General features: G+C 46.6%; 1 protein-coding gene across 1 annotated transcript in view; it reads left to right on the top strand.

The window, feature by feature from the left end:
* Positions 1-20,752, top strand: part of Abcc4 (ATP binding cassette subfamily C member 4) — a 201,246-nt gene that overhangs the window by 164,791 nt on the left and 15,703 nt on the right. The window contains exons 26-29 of the mRNA XM_005355662.2: positions 451-606; positions 8,820-8,909; positions 16,074-16,246; positions 16,854-16,959. Coding sequence (XP_005355719.1) covers positions 451-606; positions 8,820-8,909; positions 16,074-16,246; positions 16,854-16,959 — 525 coding nt within the window. The remainder of the gene's footprint in view (positions 1-450; positions 607-8,819; positions 8,910-16,073; positions 16,247-16,853; positions 16,960-20,752) is intronic.

Genomic DNA, 20,752 nt, shown 5'->3' with positions numbered 1-20,752 from the left:
CCTGAGGACGCTACTGGTTAGTGCCTAACATTCATAGGGTTCTTCTGTGCCCAGCGGGTCTTACCCAGGGGCACTTTTAACAAGACTTGACATTTCAGGTCCCCACAGTTTGGAGGCTGCTAGGGACATCTAGAAAGGACACCCCAGGGATGTTATTTGGCATCCAGGTCAGTGCCCACTGTGAAGAACTGCAGAGCTGAGTGAGGCTGAGGGACTTTTAGATAGAAACAACACACGGTAGAAAGTGTCATAATTCACCTTTGAAAATGAACGGCTCTGGATCTCTGTGAGTTCGAGACCAGCCTGGTCTACAGAGCTAGTTCCAGGACAGGCTCCAAAGCCACAGAGAAACCCTGTCTCGAAAAACCAAAAAAAAAAAAAAAAAAAATGAACGGCTCACCTACGTCGGTTACACATGGTTAATGTGGAATCCTCTGGATGTCTTTATAGGTTGGAATCGTGGGAAGAACAGGAGCTGGAAAAAGTTCCCTCATCTCGGCCCTTTTCAGACTGTCAGAACCCGAAGGGAAGATTTGGATTGATAAGATCTTGACAACTGAAATTGGACTTCATGATTTAAGGAAGAAAATGTCAATCATACCTCAGGTATGCAAGTTAGAGCGTCCACACGTGTTTCTTCTGCAGGGGTACTGAAGTTTAATTGCTTTTAGTTTTATTGCTGGCTTTTTAATTGGATGAAAGGATTGATCCTTTAACCAACAGCCAGTAAGACATAATTCAGCAGATAGTTTTAACAGCTATGTTCGTAGCTGTCTTATGTATATGCGTGCTCTTTGGGGGGTGGGGGGGTGGGGCTGTGTGTGTGCACGTGCATGCTTGTGGAGTCAGAGACAGACTGGGGAAGATTCAACACTTCTTACCTAGATTCATTCTGGATTCAGCTTCCGCAGGTGTTACACTTTTATTCACTGATAATTAAATAATATTTAGTGGTCAAAAGTCTGTAAGTGCAATGAGGGACTTCTGCTGTAGGCAGTGAGTTCCCAGTTTCCCTTTCAGGAATGGTCATCTCCATGCAGAGGTCTTCTGTGGAGATGCTCCCAGAATGTGCCTGTTAACTGGGGAGGGAGCAGAGTCCTGGGGGAGACCTGGAAAGGCTTACATCTCTAGGTACTACTGACAGGGCACTGTGGTGTCACCTCTGAGAACTGTGCTGAAGGCTGGCTCCCTCAGGGCAGGCTGGGCGCCTCACACAGGCCGCCATGGTAGTCGAGGTTTAAGTTGCCGTTTCCTCCTGAGCTGACCTGGTTTTTTTTTTTTTTTTATTTCTTATTTTTATTTTTTGGCTGTTTCACAGCTAAAGACTTCTAGGTAGTGTCTAGAGACTGGATTACATACACACCAGAAGCTCTTAGTTTACTTTAGCTTCTTGTTGAGCTGCTTTTAGTTGTACCCAGCATAATTCAGAAAGCCTTTATTGAGTAATTGCTATCCTCTGTGTAGCCGGCCACGGGCAGCACGGGGCCTGACCCCACAGGCCTGCCGCCTGCAGCTGTGGAGCCTGATGGCTTCCTCCTGCCCCCACTTTGGACGCTTGCATGGATTCAGCCCCAGGCTTGCTGTTTGGGGCTTCAATTTGGGCATTTAATCATCTAGCCATCAAGGGGAGCTGGGGAATCTCTCCCCCTTCCCCACGCACACTCATCCCTGACGTGAGGAGTACAGAGAGGAGACGAAGGAAAAGGCCAAACAGCCCTGCTTTCTGAGCATGCGCCAATCATGGGCCTTTGTTTGTTTCTTTGTTTTATTATAAAGGACAGAGAACCCCTTCATCTATTCCTTCCTACGCTGACCTGTAAAATAACAGAACTGCCCCTCCACTGTGATGAGGTTGTGGAGGAATCAGAACTCTGTGTTCTGCTACTGGGAATGTAAAATGATACACAGCCCATGTAGGACATAGCATGGAGACTCCTCACAAGGCGGATGATAGGACTACCACATTATCCAGCCATTCTGTGCGCGTGTCTATGTGTGTGTGTCTGTGCATGCCCACGTGCGTGTTTCTGTGTGTGTGTGTGTGTGCGCACGCGTGTGCACGCACGTGTCTGTGTATGCATGTCCACGTGTGTGTATCTGTGTGTGTGTCTGTGTGTGTGCATACCCATGTGCGTGTGTCTGTTGTGTGTGTCTGTGCATGTGTCTGAGTGTGTGTGCGTGCGCACGCGTATCTGTGCGTGTGTCTGTGTGTGTGCACACGTGTCTGTGTGTGTCCATGCCCACGCATGTGTCTATGCGTGTGTTTGCATGCATATACCATACTATATATATATGTAGGGAATGGCAGAGATAGTCATTCACTTGTGTTTGTAGCAGTGGCATTCACAGTAAGCAGGAGGTGGAAACCACCCACGCGTCTATCAACGGATGAATAGCTAAAGACAAAACAGCTTATACAAACAGTAGGAACTTTCTCAGCTTTACAAGAGAAAGAAATTGGGATGCGTGCTACAACATGGGTAAAAACTCTAAAAGCTCAGACCAGCCAGTCACAGAAAAACAGAGAGCAAATGGTTCTGCGCATGTGAGGACTGGTCGACTCCATGGAGACACAGGAGCATGGCGTCCATCAGAGACTATGGAAGGCTGGGATGGGAGTAGCTTTGTCTAATGGATATGGGGATAAAGCTTCTAAGAAAAACAAAAGCCCAGCGACTGTTGATGACCGCTGCGTAAAAGTACAGAGACAGTATGGTTGACCTGTGAGCCTTAAAATGATAAGGAGGGGAGGGACCGGCGAGACAGCTCAGTGAGTAAAGAGACAGACAACTTCTAAACCTAAGGGCCTGGACTCTCATTTTACCCACAGGGCTGGAAGGAGAAAACCCAGTCCCAAAAAAAGTTCCCTCACCTCCCCAAGTCCACCCTGGCACACGTGTGCGTGTGCATTCTCACATACGTGTCATCGTAATAATGATGGTAAAAACTCACTGATTAAGGGGCAGACTTCATGTTGTGTATATATTCCGGCCAGCTCTCGTAAAGATCAAAACACAACCCTGGCAAGGACAAGAAGTGGTGGAAGCCGTCTCCCTCCCCACGAGGCTCTCTGAAGTGTGGCTACAGAAGAACTGGAGTTCAGACCCCAATGCTATCTGGGAAGATTTGTTCACCTGATCTTAGGCGTGTCTGGAAAGTCCTCGCGCGCCTGCGGATGAAAGGCTCTAGAAACGTGCCCCATGCTACTTTTTAATGCTGCTCGTGTACATAAAAGAACTCTAAATAAAGAAGCGGCGTTAGATGATTCTTGGCTCCGCCGGGAATGTTTTGGAAGCACATCTGAGCGAAGACTGAATACACCTTGACATCACCGGGTTTGGTTCTGTTCCATGAGTTCCCACCCTCCCTTTGTGCGAATGCTCTGTGGATCTGCTCCCGGGAATGCGCTCACAAAGCGGTGCTAACAGAGCTCTGCATCCCTGTAGACTGTGATCACCAAGCATTGGAAGGTGCAGACACTCTCTGTGCCTCTCTCCCAGATGCCAGTTGGTTGATATAAGAAACAATTTAGAGAAAGCGTACAGCACACAAAGCGCCCAGAATAGACTGTTTCAGGGCGTGTGCTTAATGTCAACACATCCTGTATGTCCCTCCTTCTCCGACGGCCTCCATGAAGGAACCCCACCTGGCCGCAGTAGCTTAGCTCCTGCATAGACACCTCATGAAGGAGCCACTACACAAGACCACGGAGGTGGCCCAGCACGAATAGTAACTATTATTGAGGATTAGAATACTGGCCTTTAGGTATAGAACACGTTCTAGAAAGACGTGGCTCATACATTTCAGTTCATGTTGCTGTAATCCCGGTGGATTTCTTTAAATCAGATTATTTATATAAATAAAATACCCTGGGGAAGGGGAACCTTTGTCGTAGCCACCCTAGAAGGCAAGTAGGGCCAGGAAGGAAACTGAGGCCAGGGGAATTCTGGCCTTATCTTATCTTACACAGTAGAAGCATCAGAACTCAGCACCAGCAAGCTCTGCATTCTTTTTCTCGATGCATGTTTGTAACAAAATGATGTCTGGCCAGATACTTCAGTCATTGCCTTTCTATCCACCCTACCTAGAAAGGGCTCCCAAAACTATAGCCAAAGAAAATAAAGTCAGAAGTCAAGTCAAGCCAGCCAGCAGGCATCTTCTCCCGAGGATCTTGGCACGGCCAGGCAGTTCCCAAAGACTGGTTTGTGAAGGTGGTTTTGCCAGAAAAATTCAAGTGACACTGAGCACAGAAAGAAAAGCATTGCAGAAACCAGGATTTACTGTGCGTCATGGGCTAAGGGAGTGCCAGGGGACTCAACCATGGCCACAGCCCATCCTCGCATTTCCAGGGTCTCGCCTGTCGCCCACTTCCCTAAAGGGGCAGGGGCCACAATTGATGGTGCTACAAGTCCTGCTTGAGTGGCAGGTCCAGAGAGACCAGGCCAGTATCTTCTGGGGAACAGCAGCTTCCTGATCTTCTCTCAGCTCCTCCCTTGGGTGATGGTTAAGGTCTCATCTTCTTTGAACCTCCCAGGGGCAGTTCAGAAATAGGGGTTAAGGACCAAGTGGGTTCCCAAGAGCAGTGACAGGTCTGGATTGGATACCCTGCAGCCCCTTTCGGTAGGGCGGAGCTAAGAAGGCAGCCTGCGAAGCCACCCCTGTAACCTGGAGCAGAACCAGTGGTGGACACCTGGACTTCCTTTGTACCCCTCCCACTTTGCGGAAGAGAGTCCCAAGATGAACCTGGCTTCCGGAAGTAGTTTATCAGAGAGCATCTGCAAACGTAGATGTCAATTTTTTTTTTCTGGATGGAATTTCTTAACAACCAGAGCCCTGTCTTTTTGGCACCAAGGAAATGTTTTCAACCAAAGAGCAATTTCGCCGCAAATTTCCCGTTTACAACAGGGGTTGATGTGCACTAGCAGCCAGAATCGCTGTCATGATCAAACAGATTCTTTTTGTATGTTTAATAGATTCCTTTTGTTTGTACCAAAACAAAAAAGCCAGGTGCTTTTTAAACAGCCCACTCTATTTTTTTTTTATTCCCCTAAGCTTTTAATGAGTTTAAAGGTTAAGCAGAGCTGATTGTGTCTCTTTAAGGCCCCTTTCTGATGGGGTGTGTGTGTGTGTGTGTGTGTGTGTGTGTGTGTGTGTGTGTGTGTGTGTGTGTAAGAGAAAAGAGGGAAGGTTTGCTGTTACTAGTAAAGAAATACAATTGGATCCCAGCCTAATGCAGTTTGCCTTTGTTCCCGCTCACTGAAGTCTTCATTAAAACCCAAGGCACTTCTCCCCGGAGCTGGTGACCTTTTTGTATTTAAAGGCGACTTTACAGGACTTAAATTCTTCTTCCTTTGTGGGCGAACAATGTTCTTTTCTTCTGAAAATGCATGATGATTGGTTCATTCAGAGGCTACAGGATTCAAAGAAGAAAAGAAAGACCTGAGATTGAGTGACTTCAGGTGACTCCACCTTTGAGACCAGGAAAGATGCTTCCCAAATAAGGGTCTGGAGAAGAAGGGAGCTTGGGAGACGTGTGAAAACAGCAGTCTAGCTCCTGCTGAGTACAGATTTTAGGACAGGGGGGTTTCCTAGCTTGTGTCCCAAAAAGATTTAAGTGAGTGTTGAACTTTATGTTGTTCATTTTTAAGTGTCTTGGCCACTGGTTGGCTTAAGTGTCTGAAGCTGTTTAAGGGGTTGAGTTTCTCCCTCACATAATGGAGGCCTGGCCTGCAGACAATGCTTTCAAAAGGCCTAAAGTCTCCCGACTATCGGCTTACTACCCCAGATGCTCTCACTTAGACAGGCCACCCTGGGGTGATGTGCCAGCCACGGGGTGAGGAACAGCCAAACTTGCTACTGAATGGGGCGCAAAGGTTTAAAACTTTTAACTTGAGGATGATCAGAAACGAATTTGATACTCGTCTTCTGATTTTATTGATGTGTTGAACACATGCATTTATTTCTTTTCCTAATTTTACCATGCTAGCTAACTGGAGGTTAAATAAAACCCATATTAAAAACTGTACCATCAGAGAAAGGGCACCAATGCTAATAAATTCGGTTGTCTGTTCCTCCCATTGATCTCTACACTGAAATCTTCTGCCTGCCAGCAAATGTTTTTACAGCCCTTTTTATTTATAAGCCTAGTTTGTGAACTTCAGTGCATGGAGGTGGACACTTTAAATAATAATACCTATCAGAACTGAAAATTAGCTTGACCCTTATCTCTTCTCTCTGTGTCTGCTGTGAACGCTTTTATGACCTTCTGAAGATAATATTAGGGCTTTTTATTTGGCAGGTGCATAAAGGAAGTGAGCACCATGTGTAATATATGTTGGCGTAGTAAAACAACCATTGTGAACAAATTGCCTGCTGGTTTTAAAGAAAATATAGCTTCAACCAGTTAATGTTTCATTAAATCATTCTCTTTGTTCAACAAGTCTTGATGAAATTTTACTTATGAAATATATATCCAGTGTGTCGTAACAAAGAAAATTGCTCTTTTATTTTCTTCTAATATTGCTAAATAAACATGAGAGATTGCCCAATATTCTCTTTAATTGGCAGTATAGATTTAATAGAGACCCTTATTTTGGTGAACAATCGTCTGGAGAGAGTCAAGCCTCCCAAGGGCCTTCTGCTGAGGCTGACATTTAGAACACAAGATAGAGCAGGTGTTTGTGTTCTGCATGGCCTGTGAAGGGTCTCTGACTGGTCCTCAGGTGTGTCCATGTGAAGAAGCCTCCTAAAGGAGAAGGTGTGGCTGAGACAGGCGGGAGGACCTGGTCAGGAGATGGGGCACTGGACCAGACTGTGCATTCCTATGACTGTTCACAGATAGCACCATTCTACTGTGCTAATCATGAGAACATTTCGTCATGATGCAGGCTGCTCAGGACAGGGCAACGTGAGTCTAGGAGGTCGTGCCTGAGGCTAGACCTGACATTGGCTGTGTGGGATTTTGCTGTCCGAGAGGAGCCTGACGGTAACATCAGCTATCCTGGACAAGGAAAATGGCCTGTCTTTAGTATAGACAACGAGGCCATCTCTCGCTTCTCTCATGGCTGATTCCTTGACCATGTTTACCGCTGGAGCTCCTCGTATATTCATCCTTAGAGCCACTCAGTTGGGGTCCCTGAGTGACATAGCGGGCCATGGCGTTGAGCCTTTGTGGCGCGTGAGGAGAGCATCAGAGAGAGGAAGGATGGTAGATGGCGGCATGCCCTCTGGGCCTCGTGTAAGCAGGAGCCGAGTCAGCTGTTCTCCTGGAGTCTCTGAGCTGATCGTGACTCTTGTGCGTGCTTGCATGTGTGTGTGTGTGTGTGTTAGAGTGCATGGGGGTGTATGTGCGCGCACTCACACGTGCACGAGAGGGCCTATGTGTGTCTGTCTCTGTGTGTGTTTTAAATCTGAAGCCAGTGGCTACTTAATCTCTCTTAGGCAGAGGCAGGCGGATCTCTGTGAGTTCGAGACCAGCCTTGGTCTATAGAGATAGTTCCAGGACAGGCTCCAAAGCTACAGAGAAACCCTGTCTCGAAAATCAAAAAAAAAAAAAAAAAAAAAAAAAACAAACAACAATTTTAAGCATAACCTTAGATAAGCCTTTTGTGTTCAGTTCAATTCAGTAGCCATTTTCAGATTTCTTAAGGTAGCCCAATCAACTTTGCACAAATAAAATACAATGATAGTGTCATTTAGCTTGGGGATTTTGCTGAGGGGTACATATTTGGGAGTGGTACACCACTGAACTTCTACATCCACATCTTTCTGTCGCCAGTCTAAAATTTAGAGGCAGGTGACAGTATGCCTTTGGAGAAAGGTCCCTCTCTTCCTTCTCTCCCTCCTCCTCTGACTTATAAGCGTTAAAGTCCCTGCCTCAAGGCTGGGTGACTTCCCACACTTATAGCCCGAGTGCAGTTTTCCAGGACCTGTGGAAGAACCATGGCTTCTCGATTTCTCTATCTATGCCTTTCACTGAGAGCAGCCAATTGGCCTCTTCTCCTCTATGCATGTCTAGGTTAGGAGATTGATAGGCTCTTCTAGTAGAAAATCCGCACAGCCTTCCTAAGCCTACCTAGAAGGTGCTCCCTTGAAATCTAGAAGGCGGCCTGTGATTCAAGAGCAGTTTCCCTGTGGGCTCCTGAAACAGGAGGATGGAAGATGTGTTGCCACCCTTGCCTCACAATGGGTTTCAGGTGACCTTGCCCTTGGAGGTAATGAGGTTGCATTCAGACAGGTAACCCTGATGCCCAGGCAGGGTGGTGTGGGGACGGGCTGATGCAACCTCAGGGGCCATTCCCATCCAGTGTCACTGGCCCCATTAGCTGGTATCCTCTCTGAACAAAGAATAGAACGCGTCCTGACAGGATTCAAAGAGATTCCGATCCCAGAAGACGCTTTATCAAAGGAGAAAATACCGAACAGTTTTCACCTCAAGCACAAACTTCAACTAATCATGCTAATTCTTGTTTTCCAGAATCCTAATCAGGATTGGCAAGTCATTTTTATAGTTCGGTTGATGTCATGTTACTCAAATAAATATTTACTTCCAGGGAAGCTCTCAGCAACAGGAACTCCGCTTTTCCCTCATGCCCTCCTTAAAATGGCACCCCGCCGTGGTTTCTTTTGCTAGAGTTCAGAGCTCCAAGAAGACATTTTAGGTCACATTTTTGTAGGAGGGGAAATTAAAATAGAGATGACCTCTGGTAAATAAGTGTGTGAAACCTTACAACTGATGATTGTAGTGAGCTTTGGTGCGTTCGTTCGCCTGTCTTTTCTGCTCTGGAAGTCAGATGCCATTCATTCTTCTGGGCTTTTAGGAACCTGTTCTGTTCACTGGGACAATGCGGAAGAACCTGGACCCCTTCAATGAGCACACTGATGAGGAGCTGTGGAACGCCTTAGAAGAGGTAAGCGACCTCCTTCATCACGGATGTGATGCGTATGTGCGTGTGTTCAGAGCAAGCCTTTCATGGGAGCTGGTGGGAGCTCATGGCTCCTTATTTGACACCTCGGGGAGCATTCATGAGCTGGGTGGGTGTAGAGTATGTATTGATGATGGCAACCCAAAATAATATACCTCGTGTTGCTCCAATAGCTGGCTCAGTCAATACATGATCTTACTTGTCCTTCACAGAGCTCAAACTCCCCTAGTGACTAAGTAGCCTGAGCCACTATTGTGAGAAGTCTCCCCGGGGCAGACGCATAAAAAATATCTACCCACTCGGTATTCATACAGTCCCAAGACTAAAACTGAGTTCATTTCCACCGAAGATCCTCCTGGGGAACCAGTGAGTTTATTAGGTCACGTACAGAGCATGCATGAGAACGTTGCAGGCAGAAGTATGGGTGACCCCGCAGCAGCCACTAACATCTGGAACATCTGTCTCTAAAGTGGGTGGTGGCTTTGTAGAGCAAGTCCCCGTTCCACGAACCTTCCCCTTTCTACTCTAGCTCCTCCCTGAGACCCCCAAGTCCATGTGCAGGGCCGAGGCCGTTCAGGGCAGAATTGCATACAGGTGAACAGAAGGTGTGACTGTGAGGATCTAGTGGCCCTCGCCGTCCGCTCCTCCTGCGGGAGAATGTCAGCGGTCCCGAAAGTACGCACAGCTGACATGATGAAGATGGGCAGTTCTGCTCAGAAGGCGCAGACTGCCACAGCCGTTCACCCCACCGCTCCGTTTTAGGGGAGCATCTAGGAAAATGAGGCACTTGTTTTCATTACTAACAGAACAAAAAGTGAGATCATACTTACACGGTGCTTCGGAGCCTCCCAAGGAGGTGTTTGTGAGGGTAAATTACACAGACTACGGGAGTGATACTTACTGGCAACCCTGTCATTGTGACGCCACAGGGAGTCCAGCTCGCAGACTCCTGGAGCCTTGGCTACGTTTCTGTATTGGTACCTTTAATCTGGGAGGATTTTCTTATTATTTGTGTAGCGCGTCCCTGCAGACCGCTTCTTGGGGAGTCCTTCCCCACACAGGCGAGGATTTTGACCATTAAGTTGCTTCTGGTCTATATGTTTAGAGATAATTATTTTGCAAGTTCCCTCTAGTTCTGCAAATTAATTGTAAGCTGCTTAATAATAGAAATCATATCTTAGACCACAATCCCTCCTAAGAACTAGCTTGGTTTTAATTTTAAAAAGTAAGCATTTAATCAATATGTGAGCATGGCTTATTTCTTAAAAAACAAAAACTAGAAAACACAAAACCTCAGGGATCAGCGGTTAATGTTTTGAGGTAGCTCACTCGTCCCTGTCACCCTTTCAGGTACGCTCTGAAATCTTTAGCTTAAGATGGGTTCTGACTGTGGGCACACCAGTTTGGAGGTCTGGCAGCTTCCTGCCACTAGTTCCTGCTTCTGAAGGCATGTCAGTGCCAAGTCATTACACACCCACCCCGCTTCCCAGCAGCTGCGGGGACTTTGTTTTCCCAGCTTGGGCCAGCTACCTTCTTCCCAAAGTCCAACCAGAATGGTGGCTGGTCTCCGGTTTCATCCATCTGTGAGATTTTTCTGTAGGAAAATTCTAAGAAGATGTAGGGAAAGAACAGTTACACATTGGAGATCACAGAGGATGGAAAGACAGGACGAAGCAACAGCAAGCCTGTGACACACCCTGAGAAAACAGGAATTACTAGTAAATCATTTTTTTCTCTTCACTTCAGAGCTTAAATTTCTCTTCAGAGATTCTCAGATAGTAAAATCACTTTAGAAATACATCGTTCCATGAGCAGTGAGGAAATGCTAAATGAGACCCAGTCCCGTCCAAAGGCATCTTCAAACTTGGGTGCCTGACACCTATTTTCGTCTGTTATAGACAAAAATGAATTTTTTGTAGCTTCTCGCATACGACAAAAGAGGTGGCAGAAGCGTCGGACAGTCCTGAGGGTCGCCTGTGTTCGTGCTCCACCTGGGGCTGCTGTAAACAGACATGAGAAAAGACACAGACAGACCAGAGTTCCAGCATGGCGGGGGTCTGCACCCTGTTTCTGGGTTTCCTTGTGCATCAGGAGAGAAGTATGGCATTACCCCGTCATGGGTTTTCTTTAGCAACGCTTTGCCTTGCTAATATTTTTAAAAAGCAGAGTAGGATATTTTCTAAACATTAGAATCAATATTGTATTTATGATATAGTTTCAGCTGCCTGTTGGGGGGGATACGCTGGAAGTGACTGTGTGTGTATGTGAGTGTGTGTGTGCATGTGTGCGTGTGTCTGGGGAGGTACACTGGAAGTGTGTGTGTGCGCGCACGCGTGCGTGTATGTGAGCGTGCGTGTGTGTGTCCGAGGAGGTACACTGGAAGCGAGCGTGTGCGTGTGTGTCTGGGGAGGTACGCTGGAAGCAAGTGTGCGTGTGTGTGAGTGTGCATGTGTCTGAGGAGGTACACTGGAAGCAAGCATGTGCGCACATGTGCATGTGTGTGTGTGTCTGGGGAGGTACGCTGGAAGCGAGTGTGTGCATCTGTGTGTGCACGTGTGCGTGTGTCTGGGGAGGTACACTGGAAGTGTGTGTGTGCGCGCGCACATGCATGCTTGTATGTGAGTGTGCGTGTGTGTGTCTGAGGAGGTACGCTGGAAGCGAGCGTGTGCGCACATGCACATGTGCATGTGTGTGTGTGTGTCTGGGGAGGTACGCTGGAAGCGAGTGTGTGCATCTGTGTGTGCACGTGTGCGTCTGTGTGTGTGTCTGGAGAGATACGCTGGAAGTGAGTGTGTGCGTCTGTGTGTGCACGTGTGCATGTGTGTGTGTGTGTCTGGGGAGGTACGCTGGAAGCAACCAGGCAGGTTCCCTGGATTGCCGTATTCCATTCTCTCTGTGGCGTCGTCTTTACAGTGTTTCTAAACCAGAGCAAATTCTGCCCTGTGAATGGTAGGAAAGCTGATGGCCTTGGCTGTTCTTGTTAGACTAAAACCTGACTGAGGGTCTATGGACTTAAGGATAACCTGTGTAAGAAAGAGAGAGACAGAGAGATAGAGACAGAGGGGGGGAGGGAGGGAGGAGGAGGAACCAAAGAACACCCGACCCTTTTGTCAATGATGTAAATGCAGATGGGAGCCCAAGCCCATGGAGTTCACGTGAGGATCTTTCAGAGAGCACTGTCATCTCTAACAACCTCAAGTAGAGAGAACTGTGTTTTTAAAGCCCTCCTATTTCTTACTAATACCAGAGGGGGTAAAAAACAAATTCGTCTTTCAGAAGAGAGACTATCTTATGAATATTGTTCATTTTGGTTTTTTTAACTTTCTGGATGAACTGAAAGTTCCCTCTGAATATAAGCTAATAACAGAAGAAATGTTGCTGCTATTAGTATCTACTGGAGTGTCTAGGAAGCAGCAGCAGCTCAACAAGAAGACAGAGGTGGTCGCTAGCGATGGAACCTGCCAATTGCTCACAGCAGTTAAAACCAGCAACGCATCAGCCCTGCGTTATTTCTGTTGTAAATAGCACGGACCCCGGGACAGACCGTGAAGAATAGGCTGGGTCTGCAGGTGTGAGACCCATTTAGTCAGGGTCCTCATGGACGGGGTCTGTTAGGATGCCGTGCATCTCCCTGGCGCGTGAATTCTAATTGTCCTTAATAATAAAATCCCGGAGTCAGATATTAGTGGGGGAGACTAGTGAGAGATCAGAGAAGCAGAGTGACCAGCCACTGGAGAGACCTTTTACCTCTACCAGTGCTCGGACTGGAGGGGCAGTCCTGTTTCTGTGATTCCTCAGAGTGCGTCTTCAGACTGCACTGAGCTCCTGTCTCCTCCTGCCTCATATTCCTCTCTCCACCCAGCCCTATCACTTCCTGTCTCCACCTCCCTAGTGCTGGGATTAAAGCTGTGAGCTGCTACCACTTGGCTCTGTTTTCTCTTTTAGACTAATTCAATCTGGTGTATCCCAGGGTGGCCTTGAACTTACAGCGATCAGTCCGTCTCTGTCTCCCAAGTTCTGGGATTAAAAGTGTGCACCAACACTGCCTGGCTTCTGTGGCTAACTCGTGGCTTAGCTCTGCGCTCTGATCCTCAGGGAAGCTTTATTTGTCGGAACACAAACAAAATATCACTACAGGAGACCATGGCAAAGGCACGTGAGCACCCATCAGGAAGTGTGTGACTTAGCGCTTTTCCACGCATGGCCTCATCCGTGGATTTCCTGGACTGGGCTCTATTGTGGCTTCATTCTGTGATCGCATCTCGGGTTCTCTTTCCAACCACAGCAGCCTTTCTTGATGTAACGTCAGTAAGTCTGTCTGTTGCTTTTCTGTTGCTGTGACTGGACACCCGGATGAGAGCATCTTGGGGAAGAGAGGGCTCGCTCTGGCTTATTGTTCCAGAGGGATAAAATCTGTCATGGCAAGGGAGGCATGGAACAGACAGCAGGAAGCTGGCCCCTCACATTTCCGTCCACACATAGGAGGCGGAAAGAAAGGTAACAGGAATTGGGAGGAGACTATACGCCCTCAAAGCCCACCCCAGTGACCTCCTCCACCAAGACTGCACCTCCTAAAGGTTCCATGGCCTCCCTAGATAGCAACACTGAGTGGGGACCACTCAAACTCGTGAGCCTATAAGGGACATTTCTCATTCAGATTACCATAGCAAGTTTCAAAGAGAGGGAAGCAGAGGCTAACACCCCTATCAATCTGCAAAGGATTCTGGGATGTCTTCCATGTGATACGCATAGTAGGGAAGATGGTTGTAATGATAGCTTCAGAGAATTTATGAGCACTATCAATTTTGTGTATTTCATTGTTTTTCCAAACTTATATAATATGAACTATTTTGTACTTAAATAAACAGTTTAGAATACTATAATTGGATCAACTTTCCTGAAATTATAGTTTTAAGATGCTTTCCATATTTTAAGTGTGACTATTATGATATCCTGGGACCAATTAACATTTATAAGCCATATGTTTCTTTTGCAATGCCATTTAATGTGATTGCATTCCATATAAAGTATATATATATTCATATGAATTTATTCTCTAACTTGTAGACACAGATATGGATGAGACATTCTTCTGACTCATCATGTGTTTGGACAATTCTTTATTGAGAGCGTGCTATGTAGGCATCGTAGATTCTTAAGCTATTACAGTAATCATCAAGATAGGCAGAACACTCCCACTTGGAGCTGGAATTCTTGTGGAGAAGTTGGGACATCAGTAAATGGCTATGCATTCAAAATGCAGACTAGTCGGTGCAATAAACCTCAGAACATGAAGAGAGCCGGGTGACGGCATTGTTAGTAATAGGTAACGCCGATTGATCTCTTTGTAGCAGGCGCTGCTGTAAATACTTACTTGTAGTGACTCATTTTCTATCCCAGCAGGCAGTGTTTGGAGATAGACATCTGGGTTATGATAACATTGTGTTTCGTTTGCAGGTAAGAAAGCTGAGACAGGGAAAAGTCAGGAATTCGTCATTGGCGGAGCCAGGTGGAACTTAAGCTCAGGCTTTTACTTTTTTTCCTGGTTTTTCAAGACAGGGTTTTTATGTGGCTTTGGAACCTGTTCTCACACTCACTCTGTAGACCAGTCTGGCCTCAAACTCACAGAGATCCGCCTGCCTCTGCCTCCTGAGTGCTGGGACTAATGGCGTGCACTACCACCACCCGGCTAGGTTTACGTTTTTCAGTTTACAAATTTAAAATCTGGGCTAGGGAGATAGCTCGGTTGACAAAGGACTTGCTTTACAAGCCTGGGGATCTCAGTTCAAGCCCCGGAGCCCATTCCTCAATCTGTTGCTCTCTGAATAAAGCGTATGGATGGACCCTTTGTTCTGAAGCTCTCAAGGATAGTCCAAGTTTGGCCTTCGTTCTGTAAAGTTTCTCCAGGAGCAAATATTCATAGGACTGAACCACAACCCAGTGATGTAGTCTGATGTCTTATTATTGAACTTATTATTCAGGTTTTCAAAGCTAGATTACTAGAAGTATATCATAGACAGGCAATAAGGTGTTGCACTGTCCTTTCCGTGGGTTGCCCATTCACTGTGGAATATCGCTGTGGTTAAAGCAGATGCATGTCATAGCTTCAGTGATGGGAGACTGAACTTAGGAAGGGACGTGCTCCGGGGGTTCTGACACTGAATAAGTAGTTCCCAATTGTTTGAGCTTTTGAAAGCTTTTGTGGTTGATAAAAACCTTCCAGGATGGCAGGGTACCTACGACATTCTTTCTTCAGAGGGCTGTGCGGAATTCCTTACTTAGCTCCTGTGCAGAATGTCCCTTGGGGGACTTGACTGTAGTGATCCTGTTTTTCATTTTCTATTGTACAACTTCTATGTGGAAAGAGCTTCATTTCTGAGAGACTTCCATGATTTCTGGAGAAAGGTCCTGAGTGGGTGTCATGTGACTGGAAGGAAGTTAGGGTGATGGGGTGGGTGGCTCTGAAATACACCAGTTTCGTGGAGGTACAACTTCTTTAACAGCAAGTGGTCCCTGCAGCAGTGCGGTTCAGTGATTTTGATTAATTTGTAGAGGTTTGGGTCATCAGAGTGATGAGGGGTTTAGAGTGTTCTATCAACTCAGTGTAGCTAACCTCCCAAGCGTTGTGCAATCGCTACTCTGTCCTGGTTTTCGTCTCTCTACATTCCTATAGGTTTCTCTTAACTAACCAATAAAAAGGGACATTCTCAGGCTTGTAGAGCTGGTTCATCGGTTAAGAACATTTGTTGCTGTTGCAGAGAACCCATGTTCTTTTCCACAACAGGGGGCTCACAATCACCTGTAACTACAGCTCCAGGGGATCCGATGCCCTCTTTAGGCCTCTCTGGGAACCTTCATTTACATGCATGTAACTGTGCACACACATACACAGACACACACACATACGATTTGAAAGTAAAATTAAATCATTGTGAAGGTATATTCTCTGTCTTGCTATATTTTACCAAGGAAGTATTTACAGACACAACCGGCACTAACTCATGACCCAGAACCAGCAGGCAACGCTCATCAGTGGTGAATGTCATCATCGTGAGACTTCTGGGAAGAAGTAGGGCAGAGTTCTGGAGTTGAAGGGATTTGTTTAATAGTTTATTTATGAACATACCATTCTTCGGTCTGCATCTATAGGTACAACTTAAAGAGGCCATTGAAGACCTCCCTGGTAAAATGGATACTGAATTAGCAGAATCCGGATCAAATTTTAGTGTTGGACAGAGACAATTAGTGTGCCTCGCGAGGGCGATTCTGAAGAAAAATCGGATATTGATCATCGATGAAGCAACAGCAAATGTGGATCCGAGGTACAGAGATAAAGTGGCCGTGGTGGGTTGAACCTGAATTCTCGCTCTGGCCCCAGGGAAGGATTTGATGGTACTGAGGGATGTGTCTGGGTGTGTCTGCCCTTCAGATGTGTGACAGAATTACTTACACAGTTACAAAATCATCTTCTGCCTGTGTGTATCCCATTACGTGCACGCAAATATACCAGAGTTCAGAATCTAAGGCCCTTTTGACTCCAAGCATTGCAGAAAGGAGATGCTCAGCCTGTATTCTAGGCCTTCTGAGTAAATTAAATTCCCAAATTCCAGTTCTGTATCAAACATTGGAGAGAGAAAATTTGCATTCTTTCTAAGTTGACTTTTTAGATTTTAGGGTTTTTGGGGTGGGAGGGGAGGAGGTGTGGCTTTGCATGCCTGTAATCCTAGCCACGCAGAAGCTTCATGTAGGCTCTGGGTTTCAAAGTCACCTGAATGACATAGTGAGTTCAAAGCTAGCCTGAAATGTCTAATAATAACATTAACAACAACAACAACAATAAGCAGATTTTAAAAACATTCTTAAGAGTAATGTGATCTTTTAAGTCTTTCCCCGTCTTTGCTGAATTAAATGTGACGTCTGTGGTTCCAGAACTGATGAGCTAATACAACAGAAGATCCGGGAGAAGTTCGCCCAGTGCACTGTGCTTACCATTGCTCACAGACTGAACACTATCATAGACAGTGACAAGATAATGGTGAGTCCTCCCCCAGTGGCAGCCGTGTGTGCTCCCTCTTCCTGTTCATCCTCCCTTGAACAGGCTGAGAGCTAACCAGTCAGGCAATAAGGTTGGTCCATTTTTCTCTTATTTCCAGTAGTACCTCAAGTGTTTCAGTGTGCACTCACTCGGTGCTACAGACAGTCTACCTCTGTGTACTCCTTCATATACTTCTATTTTAAGTATGCTTAAGTAGATTTTCAGAACCATTTAAATATGAATGGAAATGCCCCAAACCTAGGCAGTGAGTTACGATATATGTTTCAGACTCCAGAGTAGGAGGGCGGTGTCATTGTGTGCATGTCACCTTGTTTTGGCTTCTCGTGACCAAACGCTAATCTCTCTGGGGCTGAAGGAATGACGCCATAGTTATGAGCACTGTACTGGCTAGTGTTTGTCACAGAGTACTCTAACCTTGGTACATCGGCACCCGTATGTAAAGAAATAGGTAGGTGGAAGTTCTTTCTTTCCCACCTAGTTCCACAGCCGTTCAGTCCCAAAGAAACACGGAGGCTTATGTTAATTATAAACTGTTTGACCCATTAGCTCAGGCTTATTACTAACTAGCTCTTACAGCTTGCATTAACCCCATAGTTCTTGGTACCTTTTCTCAGAGAGGCATTCTCATCTTCCTTCCTCTGCATCTGGCTGGTGACTGCATCTGCCTTTCCTCTTCCCAGAATTCTCCTAGTCTGGTCATCCCGCCTGTACTTCCTGGCTGACTACTGACCAATCAGCATTTTGTTAAACCAATCTGAGTGACAGATCTTTACAGTGTGCAAGCACATTTTCCCACAGCAGTCATAGGAAGGCTGAGAGTGTGAAAGAAATCACTTGTGTGGTTATTTGGGAAGGGCTGTGCTAGTTTGCTTCCTATTGCTCTAATAAGCACGATGACCAGAAGCAACATGGGAATGGGAATAAAGGGTTTATTTACATCTTACAACTTCACAGTTCACCACCAGGGAAAACCCGCACAGAAACCTGAGGCAAAAACTTGTGGGGGGCGTTGTCTTTTCCGCTCAGAAAGTTTTGTATATCGCCCATGTGCACAGGCAGAGGGAGCCCTCTAGGAGACAGACTTTGGTAAATCAGTTCAACTTTATTCCAGAGTAAAAGGAATATATAGGATTGAGGAACCTGGGGACAAACCCTAATTTGTACTAAGTGGCTTGCTGCTATCACAAGGCTTATTATGTGGTAGTCAGGTCCAACCTCAGAACCCTTAGTACCAGTCTTCCCAGCAGGGGTCTGTGCCAAGGGTCAAGCTAAAGATGAATCAGGCATCTTATTTAGAGACAGACCTTGGATATAGGCAGTCCTCCAGGCCCAGGGACATCCTCCAGACAAGAGCAGGTAGAGAGCAGGAAGTCTTGCTGGGGAGGGAGGGCATTTCCCTATCGCCAAGCTTAGAGAAAGCTGCCAGGCTATGGCAAACTGCGACCTCTCACCAGCCAACATATTCTGACAGACACTGAAGCAGAGGCTGCAGAAGAAGGGTTCTTGCTGGCTTGTTCCCCATGGCTTCCTCGGCCTGCTTTCTTACACACCCAGAACCATCTGCTTGGCCAGTAGATGCTGGGCATGTGGATATGTTCTGTTCCACGGGGCTCACCTGCCATCAGCAGGGAAGGACAGATCTCGCAGAAATTTCTGGTCACTGCTAAATCTTTCAATCACGATTTGACCCACAGTTGTGAACATCTCGTTCACGAGTCGCCCCTTCGCCGCTCACCTCTGTTGTCACTGGCCACAGGGTTTAGTGTTTTGCTCAATAGTGTCTCCTGCTGAATCTTCAGAGTCAGAGTTTTTTTCTCTCATTATCTATGTCTAAATCGTTAGCGTGGTTTGACGAAGCAGGTTATATAATCTGGCCTGCCCTTCCCTTCCTAGCCTCACCCCACTGCATGATCCTCCCTCTGCTATGGGTGAAGCCACGGTGGTGTTTGCTTTGTCCTTTAGTGTGTGTGTCTGTCTGTCTGTCTGTCTGCTATCTTTCTGGCAATTGTGTGCTTTTCCTCTCCTGAACGTTGGCGGCATAGACGGAGACGGTAGCAGTGAAAAGCACAGGGAATGGGTTTGGGAGAAATTGCAAGGGGTGTGACTAGATATGACAGATAAGGTACGAGAAGAGAGAGGAGTCCGACCACGTCGGTTTTCATGGATGAGACCTGGGGAGAAGACTTGGAAGAGGGTTCTTTGAGCACGTGACCTCGCCTGTCCCTGTGCACTGCCCCTCCTTCTCAGAACTTTAATGTGGGGAAGTCTTCAGCGTAGAGTTTGCTGGCCACAGGCTCAAAAGCAGTATCAGAGGAGATCCACCAGGATTTGCAAGTGTGGTCAGTTGAGCAGCTTTCTGTAAGGATGACACTGGCTCCCAACTCAGGGGACCCAAAAGATGTGCAGCCTGTACTTTCAGAGATGGGGTCTTGGCTTCTGCTCTGTTCACCCAGGTTGTTGTATTCTAGAACTTCTGTTCACGCCTCAGCTTTTCAGTTCAGTCGAACACCAGTGTGTCTGCCAGCTCGGTCGCTGTGACAAAATACTGAAGATCATCAGATTTTTTTTTAAATGAAAGATTTGATTTGGCTGCAGATTTGTAAGATCCCGTCTGATTGTCTGGTTCTGTGAAGCACTGCATCATAGGGGGAATGTGCAGCCAAGCAGAGCTCTCTGCCCATGGCCAGGGTGCAGAAGAGCAAGGGAGGAGCCAAGATCCCCCACTCCCCTCCAGGGGCACACCCCCAATGTCCTAACCTTCCCTGGTAGTGCCCACCTCCAAAAGGTTCTACTGAACCCAATTAACACCACCCTGGTCAAAGTTTGAAGCTGTTTTTGCCCTAAAAGTACCTGCTCCTTTTCTAGAAAACATGCTTTCTGTTTTGTTGCTCTAATGCCTTAAAGACGCACACAGGTGTCTTAGTTACTGCTTTGTTGTTGTGTAGATACACCGTGACTGAGACAGTGTTAGAGGCTAGTCCACGCTCATCTTGATGCTGGAGCGGTAGCTGAGACCTTTACATCCTGGTATGCAGGCAGAGGGGGACAATACTGGGCTTGGTGTGGACCTTTGAAACCTCAAAGGCCTCCCCTGAGCCCCAGTAACACACGTCTTCCAACAAGGCCACACCTCCTAATCCTTCCCAAATAGTTCCACTAACAAGGACCCAGCATTCAAACATAGGAGCCAATGGGGGCCGTTCTCATTCAAGCTGTCACATCATGTCAACCACCTGCACAGCCCCATGCACCAGAAAGCAGGATCCAGGCTTAGGGAGCGGCCAGGGAAGTGATGCTGCCGAAGGCCAGAAGCAGTAGCGTGTCCCCGTGAAGTTATGCGATTACAAGTGATTAATGTGTAATAATTACATTTCATTGCTTCGGTGACTATGCCACAAAGGCGGATGGGTATGGCTGTGTTTACTGTAAGTGAATCCAACAAAAGGCTTTGTTGGGAAACGGCGGTGACCTAATTAATGGCTTTGTTTATGTATTGGCTCTCCAGAGGGATTCTTAACCAGTTTTGGTTCATTAAGCACCGTTAATGTGTTCGGCTTAGAATCCTATTCTATGAAGATGTTCTTCCCACTCTAACTTTATTAAGCGCGTTGTAGTCTTTATGACAGCTAATTTAATCACACTCATTTGCTCAGTTTCCACAAAACAACGGAGCAGGGCAGACAATTAGCCTCCTTCTCCCGAGGCTCAGCACTATCTCCACATTAAAAGCAGCTTCCTCCCTCTCGTGGGTTTTTTCTTTTTTTTTTTTTTT

Source organism: Microtus ochrogaster, chromosome 17 (genome assembly GCF_000317375.1).
Source record: "Microtus ochrogaster isolate Prairie Vole_2 chromosome 17, MicOch1.0, whole genome shotgun sequence".
Classification (NCBI taxonomy): domain Eukaryota; kingdom Metazoa; phylum Chordata; class Mammalia; order Rodentia; family Cricetidae; genus Microtus; species Microtus ochrogaster.
Note: the sequence above shows the minus strand (reverse complement) of the source record. Positions and strands in the feature narration are given on the sequence as shown.